The sequence below is a fragment of the Ovis canadensis genome, chromosome 15, assembly GCF_042477335.2.
Source record: "Ovis canadensis isolate MfBH-ARS-UI-01 breed Bighorn chromosome 15, ARS-UI_OviCan_v2, whole genome shotgun sequence".
Lineage (NCBI taxonomy): Eukaryota > Metazoa > Chordata > Mammalia > Artiodactyla > Bovidae > Ovis > Ovis canadensis.
The window spans coordinates 61,202,276-61,220,920 of NC_091259.1; the positions used below are offsets into that span (position 1 = coordinate 61,202,276).

Below are 18,645 nucleotides of genomic sequence, written 5' to 3' on the forward strand. Positions count from 1 at the left end.
TATGGTGAGAACTCTTAGGATTTTATACTCTTAATTTTCATATATGACATAGAGCAACGTTAATTATATTTATCATGTTGTATATTACATTCTTCTGTGGGAAGAAATGGCAACCCACTCCACTATTCTTGCCTGGGAAATCCCATGGACAGTGAGCCTGGCAGGCTGCAGTCCATGGGGTCTCAAAGAGTCAGACAGGACTCAGTGACTGAGCGTGCATATTACATTCCTAGTACCTCTTTATCTTATTACTGGAAGTTCAAATCTTTTAAAAAATGTCTTATTGAAGTATAGTTGATTCACAATGTTGTTAATTACTGCTGTACAGCAAAGTGATTCAGTTATATATACGTTCTTCTTCTTATGTCCTTTCCCTTTATGGTTTATCATAGGATAGTGAATATATAACTAGTGACATATTGTTATCACTAATCACATAACATAATATGATGTTATATGATATATCCATCTCTGCTAACCCCAAGGTCCCACTCCATCCCTCTTCCAACCCCCTCCCCCTGACAACCACAGAGTAAGATCTGTTCTTACTCTCTGTGTCCCACTCATTAGATCGTGCGGATTCACGGTGGCTCTGCAAAGGATTGTGGATTTTAGCCCACAGTCAACGGAAAGCTGTCAAGAGGTTTTTTGGCAGAGGGCTGATGGCAATTTTACAAAAACTGCTGTATCTGACATACATAGAGGATGAGAAGAAAGAAAAGGGTGGAGAGAAACCATTATACCAGACATTGTTAGCTCATTTCTCTAGAGCCACTTCTCTACTTCTCATTGTGAAAGAACCCAATACCATTCACATTTCTCTAACTAGATGTATCCTTCAACCCCCGCTCTACAGGCTAAGTCAGTTCAGTTCAGTCGCTCAGCTGTGTCCAACTCTTTGTGATCTCATGGACTGCAGTCAGGCTTCCCTGTCCATCACCAATGCCTGGAGCTTGCTCAAACTCATTTCCATTGAGTTGGTGATGCCATCCAACCATCTCGTCCTCGGTCGCCCCCTTTTCCTCTTGCCTTCAATCTTTCCCAGCATCAGGGTCTTTTCCAATGAGTCGGCTCTTCGAATCATGTGGCCAAAGTATTGGAGCTCCAGCTTCAGCATCAGTCCTTCCAATGAATAGTTCATCAACCAGGGATCAAACCTACATCCCCGGCACTGGAAGGCAGTTTCTTAACCCTGGACCACCAGGGAAGTCCCTCTAACAATTTGTTTTTCTTCCAGTTTTATTGAAATATAATTGTCATGTAGCACGATATTAGTTTGTGTACAGCATTGTGATTTGACTTACATACATTAGGAAATGATAATCACAGTAGGTTTAGTAAACATCCATCATCTCATTTAGACACAAAATTAAAGAAATAGAAAATTTCTTATGGTGAGAACTCTTAGGATTTTATACTCTTAATTTTCATATATGACATAGAGCAACGTTAATTATATTTATCATGTTGTATATTACATTCTTCTGTGGGAAGAAATGGCAACCCACTCCACTATTCTTGCCTGGGAAATCCCATGGACAGTGAGCCTGGCAGGCTGCAGTCCATGGGGTCTCAAAGAGTCAGACAGGACTCAGTGACTGAGCGTGCATATTACATTCCTAGTACCTCTTTATCTTATTACTGGAAGTTCAAATCTTTTAAAAAATGTCTTATTGAAGTATAGTTGATTCACAATGTTGTTAATTACTGCTGTACAGCAAAGTGATTCAGTTATATATACGTTCTTCTTCTTATGTCCTTTCCCTTTATGGTTTATCATAGGATAGTGAATATATAACTAGTGACATATTGTTATCACTAATCACATAACATAATATGATGTTATATGATATATCCATCTCTGCTAACCCCAAGGTCCCACTCCATCCCTCTTCCAACCCCCTCCCCCTGACAACCACAGAGTAAGATCTGTTCTTACTCTCTGTGTCCCACTCATTAGATCGTGCGGATTCACGGTGGCTCTGCAAAGGATTGTGGATTTTAGCCCACAGTCAATGGAAAGCTGTCAAGAGGTTTTTTGGCAGAGGGCTGATGGCAATTTTACAAAATCTGCTGTATCTGACAAACATAGAGGATGAGACGAAAGAAAAGGGTGGAGAGAAACCACTATACCAGACATTGTTAGCTCATTTCTCTAGAGCCACTTCTCTACTTCTCATTGTGAAAGAACCCAATATCATTCACATTTCTCTAACTAGATGTATCCTTCAACCCCCGCTCTACAGGCTAAGTCTTGACTTTCTCTAATCCAAGCAAGGTGGTCATGGTCCCCTAACCAGTGACTGCTGGGACTTGTGATATATGTTTGGCCAATGAGACGCAGGCTGCTGGGGATAGGAGGCCAGTTCTGGGAAGCTGCTTATATTTAAAAATCAATATAAGACAGTGACGTTCCCTTTTCTACCTTTGGATGTTATGCTTTAAATATGATGACCAGAGTTTCACAGTCATCTCAGAATTGTAACAAGTGATCTCAATGTGGATATGTTGAAATGCTGAAAATAAAGGGGAAAAGAAGAACACTATGGGAAGTGGTTCTGCCCCTTCTCAGTACTACTGCTTCAATCTTCCTCATCCCTAATGAGAAGTGGACCTGATAATCAAAGAAAGACCACAGTATTCTGCAAAAAGCCTATGCTACCCACCTTAAGGTGAGATGCCTCCTTAAAGTTCTCTTTCAACATTTGATCTGTGCAGGAACCATAAGCAGAGTCTGGGAACTAAGTAAGCTGCCAGGGAGTTCTTGGGAAGCTATGAGCATTGGACCGCACATTAATACTGGTTTACAAAATAGGTCTTTCTGTGTAAAGCCACTGAGGCACTGCACAGAGTAAATAAAAATTACCATCCCAGTCCTCTTTGTAAAGCCTGACCCAGACACTAGGTATATCTAGCTGGCATCCTTGACTTTCAGCCAGACACTAAACCCCAAGGACAAAGGTAGTAGTGGTGTGTGAGGCTCCCTAGTTCCCCTGCTCCTACAGAGTCTCCCCAGAGCACAATAGAAGCCTTTACACCCTACTATGTGCTGGAATAGTGGTGGTGGTTTAGTTGCTAAGTTGCATCCGACTCTTGTGACCCTATGGACTGTGGCCTGCCAGGCTCCTCTGTCCATGGGATTTCCCAAGCAAGAATACTGGAATGGGTTGCCATTTCTTTCTCCAGGGGATACTCCTGACCCAGGGATCGAATCCAGGTCTACTGTATTGCAGGCAGCTTCTTTACCAACTGAGCCAGTAGGGTGCTGGAATAGGATTTTTAAATTTACTGTTTACCTTGACCTACTGCTTTGTCTCTCTGGCTCAATGAAGACTTTTTACCTGATAAAATGTAAAGGCACAGGCTTTACAGTCAATAGACCAGAGTTTTAATTCTGAGTAGTTCTAATCCAGGGTAAACTAGAGTCCTTATTACTAGCTGAGGAACTTCAGCCAAGGCACATTACTTCTGGGGGCCTCAGTTTTCTCATTTGCACAATGGCAACAATATAACAGGGATGATAACTCCTAACTCACAAAGTGGATGTAAAGAAAACTTCACATATAAAGAAAGCTCTGGGTCCCTTCAGCATCTTGGCTACACTCCATTTGCCAAGCCCATTAGAATAGTTTGGGATGGATGGGAGGTAACCGTACCAGAGAAAAGCAGGGCAAGGCCTTGCCACCGCCCCCCACCCTCCAACCGAGACAGTCGTCAACTGGTGCTGCCAACCCTTCCAGAATGCATTCACTCTCACCAGAAAAGCCAGGTCCAGCGCCTGTCCAGGAGTGTCCGACCGGTTTTCCTGTCGAGACCCTTTCTTCCCTCCAACCTCAAAAGAAACCTTCTGGCCTTCCTGACCTTCAGCTGTTGTCTCAGCCACATTCTTGGGCTTCTTCTTGAGGCTACCTTTCCGAGCCACTAGCCAGTGTCCTCGGCCTGCTGAAAAGATGAGAACAGTGAAAAGATGAGAACAGGAGTAAACTCCTTCAAAGCCAAAACTAGTGCCCTTCCAGAATGTTTATCTTTAATGCAAAAATGAAAATTAGCTCCTCTTTACCTAATATGCACCAGATACTGTGCCACAACTGGGATTGTGGGAGGCAGGGGAACGTCTATATACCTGTCTTATTTAATTGGCCTCCAAACCCAATGAAACATGCTACTGCCCCTGTTTTACAGACAAAAAGGCAAAGACTCAAAAGTGTAGAATGACTTGCCCAGTTCTTTCCTCCACATTTTTGCCTTTGAACTCTTAACGGTTCATTCATAATTGCAGATAAAGTATTTCCTATTCTGTGAAGCCTTCCCTGACTATCCTCAGTTAAGCAGATCCTTTTTTCCTGGGCCAGCTATTTACTGCACCATTTGTTATCTCTTGGGTAAAGTCCATTGTGTGACACCAACTCAATGGGTTCCATCTTCCTGGACCTTACCCTGAATTCTATCGTTACAAAGCAAAGGTCATGTTAGGAGCTCAGGATAAAAAAAAATCAAAGGACAGCTGCCATTTTAAAAAGACTCAATAATACATGTCCACTGTAGAAAGAACTAGAAATTGTACACAAGTAAAGCGAATATGAGGTTCACTACTAAGCCTATCCGATAAAAACTGTGACAACATTCTAGAACCTGTTCTCTCCTTCATCAGTAATTTATTCATTTAACATTAGGGAAACTGGGTGAAGACTGTATAGGAACTCTGTTTTATTTTTACAGCTTTTCTTTAAGTCTAAAATTATCCCCAAATGAAAATTTATAGGTGGGGGGGGAAACCTTCCTAGGGACAGATACTGGTCATTGTTCACTCTTCATTGTTCAATATCTATCATTGTTCACTTGTTTATTGCCTATCTTGCAGTCTAGAATGAAAGCTCCATGAGAATACAGGCTCTGATTCATTCATCTCAATGTTCCCTAGGCCTACACAGAGCTTACCGCACTGAGTGTGGTTGAATGAACCCTGAGCCACAGCCCCCACCCACAATCATCCATTCAGACCTTTTCTAAGCACTGACTTTATGGCAGGAGTTGGGACTATAAAGAATATGACTGAGGATTCAAAGGTGCTCAATAAATGTAAAGAGTGCTGTGAAGCCTAGAGTGGGGAGCTACCAGCCTAGGGGATGAACTGGGTCTTGTATGTTGAAAGTTGACCAGGTGAAGAGGGAAAAACTAAGTAGCCTGGGTAGAGAAAAGGGCACAAAATGTACTCAGAGGCATGAAAGATTGGGACTGCGAAGAGCAGCACAGAGCTGTGGGGACCAGCTTGGTGCCTCTGACCACCGTTTCCCTGCCACATAGCCCATTCCCCGCCTCAGGTGCTTGCCTTGGCTCACCGGAGTACTGCTACTAATCCTGGCTCTTGGATGCTGCTTCTGCCCTATGCCTGATGTGAGCCAGTCCCTATTCCCACCCGGGGCCCGACAGCCCGGGCACTCATTTCCCAGGGCTGCCCTCATCTAGCACATGGACCTTTGTCCTATCCCAGCAGTCCAAACTCTTGAACACTCCAGCCTGAGCTGGTTCCAAAACTGCCCGCACACCCAGGAAGGAATGTGTCAGGAGATGGACATGAAGGAAAAGAGATGAGGCTTAGGAGGTCAGCAGAGTTAGATCTGAAAGGTCTTGAGGGTCAGAATAAGGAGTGTCGGTTCTAATGTGGTAGGCTTTTAGCAGAAAGAGTATCTGTCCATAGGAAGGTTTCCCCACACCTGTAAATTTCATTTAGGGATAATTTTAGACTTCCAGAAAAGCTGTAAAAGTAACACAGAGCTCCTGTACAGCCTTCACGCAGTTTCCCGAATGGCAACATCGTATATAATCATAGTGCAATGGCTGAAGCCAAGAAATTAGCAATGGCATAATATTAGTAATTTAATCTACAGCCTTTATTTGACTTTCCTCAGTTTTCTCACTAATGCTCTCTTTCTGTTCCAGGGTCCTATCCAAGAACTCACATTTCATTTAGCTGTCACATCACCTTCGTCTCCCCTAATCCGTGACAGTTTTGCAGTTTTTATTTTTCTTGTGTGATCCTGACACTTTTGAAGAGTACTAATCAACAGTCAATTGCTTTATAAGACGTCTCGCAATTTGAGTTTGTTTGATTTTTTCCCCCCATAATTTAGACTAAAGGCCTTGCAGTTTGGCAAGAAGTGGTGCTGTGACCTCCTCAGCACAACATATCAGAGCACACATGATGCCAATTATGTCTTATTACTGGTGATGTTAATTTTGATCACTCAGCCAAGGTGGTGTCAGCTTAGTTACTCTACTAAGAAGTCCCTTTGAAATTAATAAAGACAGCTCAAGACTATACAAATAACCTGTGTTTCATCATACTTTAACCCATGAATTCTAGCATCTATGATGGTTAATTTCATGTGTCAACTTGGCTGGGCTATGGTAAGCAGTTAGTCAATCAAATACTAATCTAGGTGTTTCTGACAACCAGTTGACTTTAAGTACCTGAAACAATCCATGGATAATGTGTGGGCCTACCCATTCACCTGAGACCTTAAAAACAAAAAAAACAGGCTTCCCAAAGGAAGAAGAAATTTTCCCTTAAGACTGCAGCATGAGCATGAAAACCTGAGTTTTCAGCCTGCCTGTCCTACAGATTTCAGACTTGCCAGCCTCCACATTTCATAAATCAATTCCTTGAAATATATAATTTATCTGTGTGTTTGTCCACATATATATACACATATATGTATATGAAAACAAAACATGCAGGATATACATAAAGAGAGACACACATATTCTACTGGTTCTATTTCTCTAAAGAACACTGTAGAGCTTCTTGCCTGTAAAAATTAGTATTGTGATATTTTGATAGTGATTTTCTATTTCCTTCATTCCTTCTACATTTATTAAGTAGAATTCTATTGTAAGGAAGAGCTGCTCTTCCACCCCACTCATTTATGTAATCAGAGTTTAATTATATTGTATGAGATCATGACTGTATATTAAAAGTTATTCTACAGATTACAACCCAATTTTACCTTTATTTATTTTGCTGCTCATACTGTTCCAGCTTTGCCCACTGGGCATTCCCTCAGGTTGGCACCTATGTCCTTTCAAATTGCCCCCATTGTTTTTCTGAGCACTGCTTTATTTTCTGGCTCAAAGTGTATTTTCTCCTGACTCAGCCCTAGAAACAACTTTTTGCCTGAGAAGCCCTGGCTTCTTTTATTGGAGAATGGTATTTAGAAACCAACACTAAGGTGCCAAGCATCCCTTTGCAACTGAGGTATTATTGCCCTCCATGGGCCAGGAAATATACATATGTATACTAACACATGAAGATATATACAGCTATATTTATTTCTCTGTCCATCTATGTGTGTGTGAGGGAGTGTGGGCATGAAATCATGAGTTCTTACTGACAGCTCCACAGGAAGGTTTTAAACAACTAGGTGGCCAAAGAAGGTCCTATGTGAAAAGAAAAATCACTCAAGAGAAGTGGGGAGGACAAGCTGAAGGAGAAGGTTCTTCCACTGTACATGGTTCTTCCATGTACAGACTGAGCAGCAAGCCACTCCATCCAGGGTAAGCTAGAGGTACTTTTCCCTTGCTCTACACTTTCAAAGCAATAAATTCAATCCAGTGAAACCACACTTCTCAGCAGTGTTCCATGTGCAGGACTCTGCTCAGCATTAGGAGGGGTCCCTGCACCAGGGGAGTCTTTAATTAGATAAATGGTTGAAAAACTGTTTAGCAGAGTCAAGTTTAAGCCACTTTATTTAGGAGCTAGGCAGAATATGACTATACATCAAACAAGAAACACAGAAAGGAAGATGGCTCACAAGAGAGGATGGGCACTGAGGGCTGGAGTAGCTGGACACGGCTTATTGGAAGATGTGGGAGACAAGCTGAGCCAGTGGGATGGGAGGAGTCTGGACAACTGGAATGAGAGCTGGAACATTCCAGGCAAATGGTTAAAAACTATGTGAATAGAGAACAGACTCATGGACATGGGGAGAGGGGAGGAGAGGGTGAGATGTATGGAGAGAGTAACATGGAAACTTACATTACCATATATAAAATAGACAGCCAACAGGAATTTGCTGTATGTCTTAGGAAACTCAAACAGGGGCTCTGTACCAACCTAGAGGGGTGGGATGGGGAGGGAGATGGGAGGGAGGTTCAAGAGGGAGGGGATATATGTATACCTATGGCTGATTCATGTTGAGGTTGGACAGAAAACAACAAAATTCTGTAAAGCAATTATCCTTCAATTAAAAAATAAGCAATTTAAAAAAAAAGCTCTGTCAAAATAGAACACTATGAAACAGGGCATAAATCAAGGCATGGGGTAGAACAGAAAGGTATAGGAACAGCAGTGAGAATTCACTGAACAGATGAGAACACTGTGGTGTACATTAGAAGGTTCCCTGAGAACCTTTGTACACTGTTAGTGGGCATGGAAACTGGTGCAGCCACAGCGGAAAACATTATGGAGGTTCCTCAAAAAATTAAAAATAGCACGACCATATGATCCAGAAATTCCTCTCCTGGGTGTATATCCACAAAAGACAAAGTCACTGGGCGTCCTTCGTAGCTCAGTGGTAAAGAATCTACCTCCTAGTGCAGGAGACACCAGTTCGATCCCTGGTCTGGGAGGATCCCACATGCCATGGGGCAACTAAGCCCGTGCGCCGTAACTATTGAGTCTGTGCTCTAGAGCCTGGGAACCACAGCTACTGAGCCCATGCACTGCAGCTACAGAAGCCCACATGCCCTAGAACTCGTGCTCCATGACAAGAGAAGCTGCTGCAATGAGAAGCTCACACACTGTAACAAAGAGCAGCTGCTACGCACTGCAACTAGAGAAAAGTCCGAGCAGCAACAAAGACCCAGCACAGCCAAAAATAAACAAATAATTAAAAAAAAAAAATTTAAAAAACCAAAGTTACCAATTCAAAAACATACCCCAGTGTTCAAAGCAGCATTATTTGCAGCAGCCCAAGACATGGAAACAACCTAAGCGTCCATCAACAGATGAACAGATAAAATCTGTGGGACATATATACAATGGGGTACTACTTAACCATTAAAAAGGAATTTTGCCATTTGCAACAACATGGATGGACCCCGAGGGCATTATATTAAGTGAAGTAAGTCAGACAGAGAAAGAGAAAAACTGCCCATATAAGATATTGCTTATAGGTAGATTCTAAAGAACACAACAAACTAGTGAATAAAAAAATTGAAGAAGCAGACTCACAGACACAGAGAACTAGTGGTTCCAAGCAGAGAAGAGGGATGGAGGGGCCATGTAGGGATGGGAGGTACAAACTCCTGGGTGTAACTTAGGCTCAAGGATGTACTGTACAACATGGGGAATATAGCCAATATCTTGTAATAACTGTAAATGAAAAGTAATCTTGAACAATTATGTAAAAATAAGACATTTTAAACAGATACATGTTTAAAACAGATACATGTTAGTTGCTCAGTCATGTCAGACTCTTTGCGAGCCCATGGACTATAGCCCACCAGGCTCCTCTGTCCATGGAATTCTCCAGGCAAGAATACTAGAGTGGGTTGCCATGCCCTTCTCCAGGGGATCTTCCCAACCCAGGGATCGAACCCAGGTCTCCCGCATTGCAGGCAGATTCTTTACCGTTTGAGCTACCTGGTAAGCCCAAATACATACATAAATAGGACAAAAAAAAATTAGACTCTCTGAGGCTGCTGGGGGGAAGATGGATTAGAAGGGAAGGAATAGGATGGGGCAGGGAACATTAGTGAATGGGTTGAAGAGGAAGACATGGGTGTTAGAGACATTCTGAAGCAAGTGCTGGGTGTGAGGCAAAGGTTCTGATTTGAGAAGTCACCTGACCTTCCTCTGGCATCCGAAGCAGGCTTTTGGCTGGAAAGCAGTTGCTCAGGTGAGGCTTCCCATCATCCAGCTTGTAGAGTCCTGTGGAGGCCATGACCCTAAAAGCCAAGCACGGAAAACAGGAAGTGAGGAGTGAGGAGGGGCAGGGCTGCTCTCACCCCAACACAGCCTATGAGCCCACCAGGACCACCCCCAACACACACCCTCTCTCTGAGGCCCTACAGATCCATGTCTTTGTTCTTAGTGTTCCTTTGGCCCAGAACAGCTCTTCTATCTTGTACATCTCACTGATCTCATGCTTTAAGATTAGGCTCCAATGCCACTTCCTTTAGGAAAAGAAATTTCTAATCAAAGATCTAAATTCTTTAAACCTTGAGCTCTTAGAGACTGAGATTTTTCTTTAAAGGGATCCAGTAATTCCTAAACCTGCTTTGGGATAGCTTTAGACAATTTGGGGTAGCAGAGGTTTAGGAACCTTTAAGACCCTGGCCAGGGGGAAGGAGACCCTGGCAAGAAGGTAGGACCCTAAGACGGAGGGTCTGGGAAGATTCAGTTCATGGGAGGAGCAGAGTAGAGAGCTGGGATCAGGTGTCCTGAGAAAATGTTTCCCAGAAGAGAAACATATGACAAGGAGATGGGTGCAACAGGAAGGGGTAACAATTTTACAGACAGGGACTTAAGTTTGAGGCTAGTTTCTACCACTGAGCTCAGTGACCCTGGGCAAATCACTTTACCTCTTTGTGCCTCAGATTTCTCAAATATAATATGAGGATTAAACCTGTGCCTCAGAGAACTGTTCTAAGAATTAAATGAGGTAATAGAGAAAAAAAAGCTTCTTTCTAGACTCAATCCAGATGCCATCCCTTCCATAAAACCTTCACTGAAACTTCCAGAGGTAAATAACTGCTGCTTTAGCTAAACTCTGGCATGTTTCTTCTGTACATCTTTTGTGGTTGGAACCCCTTCTACCTCGTGAGATTACTAACAATCATAAAGGGACTCTTTTAATGGTCTCTGAACCTGAAAGTCTCGAAACACGTCCAATTCACTGTCTCTCTTCTACTTTTGGAAAGCTCACAGGAAGCACTCAATAAACAAGTGTGAGTCAAATGAAGGATACAGTGGTCCTCCCAAGGCCCAGAGATTTTTTTTTTTTTTGGCCCAGAGATTTTTAATACATATTTCTAATCTCCCTAATTAGGCTCTGAGGAAGGACAGCATCTGTGATGCTCATCTCTTCACTCCCAGCATCTAACACCTGGCACATAATAGACTCCACCTATGGAATGAATGGGAGAAGGCAATGGCATCACACTCCAGTACTGTTGCCTGGAAAATCCCAAGGATGGAGGAGCGTGGTAGGCTGCAGTCCATGGGGTCGCTAGAAGTCAGACACGACTGAGTGACTTCGCTTTCACTTTTCACTTTCATGCATTGGAGAAGGAAATGGCAACCCACTCCAGTGTTCTTGCCTGGAGAATCCCAGGGACGGGGAGCCTGGTGGGCTGCTGTCTCTGGGGTCGCACAGAGTCGGATACTACTGAAGCGACTTAGCAGCAGCAGCAGCATGGAATGAATGAGTGATCTTGTTATCTCCTCTGGTTCAACACAGGGCACTGTGAATTTCCTGATCCCTGCCACCCTGAAAAAGGTTGGAGATCCTTTCCATGTATTTCCATGATACTCCCTACTTCTCCTAGTATAATACTTATCACTTTGTTATAATTTTTATTCCCTTACCAACTTCCCACCTGCTATGTGGCCTATAATATCTATTTACCTATATAACCCTAGAGCCTAGCATGGAGCCTAGAACTCATTAAAAATGTGTTAGGAAGATGAAGGGATGAATGGATGACTGGATGGGGAAACACAGTCATGGAGTCAATCTGTCTTTCAGGAAATCCCTCTTGGGACTAACCACAATCTGCTAGATGGGTAAATGAATGAATGAATGAGTACACAGTCACCTGGGAAAGGTCAGAGATGACTGTTGGAGAACATCTCAATAACTTACAGAATATGATGACTTTAGTTCGTACTTACTTGATCTTTGATCTTGGAAGAGACCTCTTGACTTCTTTTTTATTCTGTTTCTTCCCCTGTTTCTTCACCTATAAAATAAGATATTGCACTTCTTCTTAGTCTGTCATTTAGATCTCTTTAACTTTCTCATTAATTATATCCTTCTGTGACACTTTGTTCCAAAATGTGTCTCGCCTGGGGCCTAGAAAAATGCCACAGGACTAAAGATTCCAGAAATAGAAAAGAAGACAGAGACATAGACAGGAAGATGTAAGAAGAAAATAATTTTATGACAATGAGGTGGGGCTCAGTTCAGTTCAGTTGCTCAGTCATGTGCGACTCTTTGCAATCACATGGACGGCAGCACGCCACACTTCCCTGTCCATCACCAACCACCGGAGCTTACTCTAACTCCTGTCCATTGAGTTGGTGATGCCAAGCAACCATCTCATCCTGTCATTCCCTACTCCTCCCACCTTCAATCTTTCCCAGCATCACGGTCTTTAAAAATGAGTCAGTTCTTCACATCAGGTGGCCAAAGTATTCAAGTTTCAGCTTCAACATCAGTCCTTCCAGTGAATATTCAAGACTGATTTCCTTTAGGACGGACTGGTTGGATCTTCTTGCAGTTCAAGGGACTCTAAAGAGCCTTCTCCAACACCACAGTTCAAAAGCATCAATTCTTCGGTGCTCAGCTTTCTTTATAGTCCAACTCTCACATCCATACATGACTACTGGAAAAACCATAGCTTTGACTAAACAGACCTTTGTTGGCAAAGTGATGTCTCTGCTTTTTAATATGCGGTCTAGGTTGGTCATAACATTTCTTCCAAAGAGCAAGCATCTTTTAATTTCATGGCTGCAGTCACTATTTGCAGTATTTTGGAGCCCCTCAAAATAAAATCTCTCACTGTTTCCATTGTTTTTCCATCTATTTGCCATGAAGTGATGGGACCAGATGCCATGATCTTAGTTTTCTGAATGTTGAGCATTAAGCCAACTCCTCTTTCACTTTCATCAAGAGGCTCTTTAGTTCTTCTTCACTGTCTGCCATAAATACAGGTGGTATCATCTGCATATCTGAGGTTATTGATATTTCTCCTGGCAATCTTGATTCCAGCTTGTGCTTCATCCAGTCCAGCATTTCTCATGATGTACTCTGCATATAAGTTAAATAAGCACAGTGACAATATACAGCTTTGACGTACTCCTTTTCCTATTTGGAACCAGTCTGTTGTTCCATGTCCAGTTCTAACTGTTGCTTTCTGACCTGCATACACATTTCTCAGGAGGCAGGTAAGGTGGTCTGGTATTCCCATCTCTTGAAGAACTTCCCACAATTTGTTGTGGTCCACACAGTCAAAGACTTTGGCATAGTCAATAAAGCAAAAGTAGATGTTTTACTGGAATTCTCTTGCTTTTTTGATGATCCAGGGGATTTTGGCAATTTGATCTCTGGTTCTTCTGCCTTTTCTAGATCCAGCTTGAACATATGGAAGTTCATGGTTCATGTTCTGTTGAAGCCTGGCTTGGAGAATTTTGAGCATAACTTTACTAGCATGTGAGATGAGTGCAATTGTGTGGTTCAGTTCAGTTCAGTTCAGTTGCTCAGTCGTGTCCGACTCTTTGCGACCCCATGAATCGCAGCGCGCCACGCCTCCCTGTCCATCACCATCTCCCAGAGTTCACTCAGACTCATGTCCATCGAGTTGGTGATGCCACCCAGCCATCTCATCCTCGGTCGTCCCCTTCTCCTCCTGCCCCCAATCCCTCCCAGTATCAGAGTCTTTTCCAATGAGTCAACTCTTCTCATGAGGTGGCCAAAGTACTGGAGTTTCAGCTTTAGCATCATTCCTTCCAAAGAAATCCCAGGGTTGATCTCCTTCAGAATGGACTGGTTGGATCTCTTTGCAGTCCAAGGGACTCTCAAGAGTCTTCTCCAACACCACAGTTCAAAAGCATCAATTCTTTGGCGTGCAGCCTTCTTCACAGTCCCAACTGTCACATCCATACATGACCACAGGAAAAACCATAGCCTTGACTAGACGGACCTTAGTCAGCAAACTAATGTCTCTGCTTTTGAATATACTATCTAGGTTGGTCATAACTTTCCTTCCAAGGAGTAAGCGTCTTTTAATTTCATGGCTGCAATCACCATCTGCAGTGATTCTGGAGCCCCCCAAAATAAAGTATGACACTGTTTCTACTGTTTCCCCATCTATTTCCCATGAAGTGATGGGACTGGATCCCATGATCTTCGTTTTCTGAATGTTGAGCTTTAAACCAACTTTTTCACTCTCCTCTTTCACTTTCATCAAGAGGCTTTTTAGCTCCTCTTCACTTTCTTCCATAAGGGTGGTGTCATCTGCATATCTGAGGTTATTGATATTTCTCCCAGCAATCTTGATTCCAGCTTGTGTTTCTTCCAGTCCAGCGTTTCTCAAGATGTACTCTGCATATAAATTAGATAAGCAGGGTGACAATATACAGCCTTGACGTACTCATTTTCCTATTTGGTACCAGTCTGTTGTTCCATGTCCAGTTCTAACTGTTGCTTCCTGACCTGCATACAGATTTCTCAAGAGGCAGGTCAGGTGGTCTGGTATTCCCATCTTTTTCAGAATTTTCCACAGTTTATTGTGATCCACACAGTCAAAGGCTTTGGCATAGTCAATAAAGCAGAAATAGATGTTTTTCTGGAACTCTCTTGCTTTTTCCATGATCCAGCGGATGTTGGCAATTTGATTTGAGCATTCTTTGGTATTGCCTTTCTTTGGGATTGGAATGAAAACTGGCCTTTTCCAGTCCTATGGTACTGCTGAGTTTTCCAAGTTCGCTGGCATATTGAGCACAGCACTTTCACAGCATCATCTTTTAGGATTTGAAATACCTCAGCTGGAATTCCATCACCTCCACTAGCTTGTTCGTAGTGATGCTTGCCAAGACCCACTTGACTTCGCATTCCAGGATTTCTGGTTTCAGGTGAGTGAGGACACCAATGTGGTTATCTGGGTCATGAAACATCTTTTCGTACAGTTCTTCTGTGTATTCTTGCCACCTCTTAATATCTTCTGTTAGGTCAATACCATTTCTGTCCTTTATCAAGCCCATCTTTGCATGAAATATTCCTTGGTATCTCTAATTTTCTTGAAGGATCTGTTGTCTTTCGGATTCTATTATATTCCTCTATTTCTTTGCATTGATCACTGAGGAAGGCTTTCTTATCTTTCCTTGCTATTCTTTGGAACTCTGCATTCAGATGGGTATATCTTTCCTTTTCTCCTTTGCCTTTTGCTTCTCCTTTCTCAGCTATTTGTAAGGCCTCCTCAGACAACCATTTTACCTTTTTGCATTTCTTTATCTTGGAGATGGTCTTGATCATTGCCTTCTGTACAATATCACGAACTTCTGTCCATAGTTCTTCAGGCACTCTATCAGATCTAATCCCTTGAATCTATTTGTCATTTCCACTGTATAATCATAAGGGATTTGATTTAGGTCATAACGGAATGGTCTAGTGTTTTTTCCTCCTTTCTTCAATTTAAGTCTGAATTTGGCAATAAGGAGTTCATGATCTAAGCCACAGCAGCTTCCAGTCTTGTTTTTGCTGACTGTATAGAGCTTCTCCATCTTTGGCGGCAAAGAATATAATCAATCTGATTTCGGTATTGACTATCTGGTGATGTCCATGTGTAGTCATCACTTGTGTTGTTGGAAGATGGTGTTTGCTATGACCAGTGCATTCTCTTGGCAAAAATCTATTAGCCTTTGCCCTGCTTCATTCTGTACTCCAAGGCCAAGTTTGCCTGTTACTCCAGGTGTTTCTTGACTTCCTACTTTTGCATCCAGTCCCCTATAATGAAAAGGACATCTTTTTGGGGTGTTAGTTCTAGGTCTTGTAGGTCTTCAGAAGAACCATTTAACTTCAGCTTCTTCAGCATTACTCGTCAGGGCATAGGCTTGGAACACTGTGATACTGAATGGTTTGCCTTGGAAACGAACAGAAATCATTCTGTCACTTTTGAGACTGCATCCGAGTACTGCATTTCGGACTCTTTTGTTGACTATAATGGCTACTACATTTCTTGTAAAGGATTCTTGCCCACAGTAGTAGATATAATCGTCATCTGAGTTAAATTCACCCATTCCAGTCCATTTTAGTTCGCTGATTCCTAAAATGTCAATGCTTACTCTTGCCATCTCCTGTTTGACCACTTCCAATTTGCCTTGATTCATGAACCTAACATTCCAGGTTCCTATGCAATATTGTTCTTTACAGCATCGGACTTTAATTCCATCACCAGTCACATCCACAACTGGGTGTTATTTTTGCTTTGGCTCCATCTCTTCATCCTTTGTGGAGTTATTTCTCCACTGATCTCCAATAACATACTGGGTATCTACCTACCTGTGGAATTCATCTCTCAGTATCATCTTTTTGCCTTTTCATACTGTTCATGGGGCAAGAATACTGAAGTGGTTTGCCATTCCCTTCTCTAATGGATCACATTTTGTCAGAACTCTCCACCATGACCCGTCCGTCTTGGTAGCCCGACATGGCATGGCTCATAGTTTCATTGAGCTACACAAGGCTGTGGTCCATGTGATCAAATTGGTTTGTTTCCTCTGGGGCTAGAGAGCTTAAATGGAGAAGGCAATGGCACCCCACTCCAGTCCTCTTGCCTGGGAAATCCCATGGACGGAGGAGCCTGGTAGGTTGCAGTCCAGGGGGTCGCAAAGAGTCGGACACAACTGAGGGACTTCACTTTCACTTTTCACTTTCATGCATTGGAGAAGGAAATGGCAACCCACTCCAGTGTTCTTGCCTGGAGAATTCCAGCGACGGTGGAGCCTGGTGGGCTGCCGTCTCTAGGGTTGCACAGAGTCGGACACGACTGAAGTGACTTAGCAGACTTAGCAGCAGAGAGCTTAAATAGGAAGTGCAAATCACAAATTAGAAAGGAAAGGATCATTTATACCACCATTTACACAAAATAAACTTTTATGCATAACAAAAGCAGCAAAGACAAAACTTAAAGACACAATCTGGGAAAAGATATTCACTAAGTATCCTGGAAACTACAGTTTCCTATGAGGAATACCAGATGAGAAGGTGTGGACTTATGACTAATGTGTTAGGAAGGGCACATAACCCCCATGATACACTGTCTAGGAAGTAATTCCTAAGAAAAGTACGGCATTTACCTGTGTGATGGAAAAAAGAAAGACCAAGTTCCAGACTTAGAGTCTGCCTACCTAGTTTCAGCCACCTCTGGTCTCTATCTCAAATGTGAGCAGCTAATCTCAATCTGATGGTAGTGTCTCCCAGCTCCAAAATACACACACACACACACACACACACACACACACACACACTAATGCTTCTCATCTACATTCAGTTCAGTTCAGTTCAGTTGCTCAGTCATGTCCAACTCTTTGCGACCCCATGAATTGCAGCACCCCAGGCCTCCCTGTCCATCACCAACTCCTGGAGTTCACTCAGACTCACGTCCATTGAGTCAGTGATACCATCCAACCATCTCATCCTCTGTCGTCCCCTTCTCCTCCCGCCCCCAATCCCTCCCAGCATCAGAGTCTTTTCCAATGAGTCAACTCTTCGCATGAGGTGGCCAATGTACTGGAGTTTCAGCTTTAGCATTATTCCTTCCAAAGAAATCCCAGGGCTAATCTCCTTCAAAATGCATTGGTTGGATCTCCTTGCAGTCCAAGGGACTCTGAAGAGTCTTCTCCAACACCACAGTTCAAAAGCATTAATTCTTCAGCGCTCAGCTTTCTTCACAGTCTAACGCTTACATCCATACATGACCACTGGAAAAACCATAGCCTTGACTAGACAGACCTAGTACCTGGACAAACACCTCTTTGTACAGCAAATAAATACTAATACAAATAAACTAGAAGGGACTAAAAATAACTACATGCATGCACAGGTGGGGCCAGTGAAAGTGAAGTCGATCAGTCTTGTCTGACTCTTTGCGACCCCATGGACTGTAGCCCACCAGGCTCCTCCCTCCTTGGGATTCTCCAGGCAAGAGTACTGGAGTGGGTTGCCATTTCCTTCTCCAGGGGATCTTCCCGATGCAGGGATCAAACTCAGGTCTCTTGCATTCCAGGCAGACGCTTTAACCTCTGAGCCACCAGGAAAGCCCAAATTATGAACAATAACACATAACAAGGCCAAAATCCAACTGCCACTTCTGAGGTGCCAGGAGCAAAAGTAGGATACTGTGCGTGATTCCTGCACACAGCACCACAAAGGGTGTGGGCAGACCACAGTAAGACACTCGCCCACCTCACCCATTTGGCTCCCTACCCTCACCCCATTTAAGGGACCAGCTCATTCGCCACACACCACCACCACCCCCCCCCACACACACACCTGTCTCTTGCTTTCCTCTCTGCTGCTGCAAGAGGAAAGTGAAAGTCGGTCAGTCGTGTCCGACTCTTTGCGACCTCATGGACTACACAGTCCGTGGAATTCTCCAGGCCAGAATACTGGAGTGGGTAGCCTTTCCCTTCTCCAGGGGATATTCCCGACCCAGGAATGGAACAGGGGTCTCCTGCAACTCAGGCGGATTCTTTACCAACTGAGCTATCAGGGGAGCCTGCTGCAAGTGGAGTCCCAATAAAATCTTGCCTGAATTCCTTGCCTGGCCTCTTATCAATTCCTATTGATTAGAGTCCAAGGACCCCTGGTGGTAACAAAGGGAGCATGGCACGGGTTCGATGACACAAACACCTGGCTGCTA

The 18,645-nt window shown here is 43.2% G+C and overlaps 1 protein-coding gene across 25 annotated transcripts in view; it reads right to left on the bottom strand.

Annotated features, from left to right (window-relative positions):
* XRRA1 (X-ray radiation resistance associated 1) overlaps window positions 1-18,645 on the bottom strand; it is a 70,576-nt gene that overhangs the window by 50,617 nt on the left and 1,314 nt on the right. For 13 of the 25 annotated variants that reach the window (XM_069553070.1, XM_069553063.1, XM_069553067.1 and 10 more), the window contains exons 2-4: window positions 11,897-11,964; window positions 9,851-9,948; window positions 3,758-3,942 (exon numbers count right to left, since the gene is read on the bottom strand). In XM_069553070.1, coding sequence (XP_069409171.1) covers window positions 3,758-3,942; window positions 9,851-9,944 — 279 coding nt within the window. In that variant the 5' untranslated portion in view covers window positions 9,945-9,948; window positions 11,897-11,964. Of the gene's footprint in view, window positions 1-3,757; window positions 3,943-9,850; window positions 9,949-11,896; window positions 11,965-18,645 lie in introns of those variants that run through there. The other 12 variants (XM_069553072.1, XM_069553065.1, XM_069553069.1 and 9 more) reach the window with 2 other exon arrangements.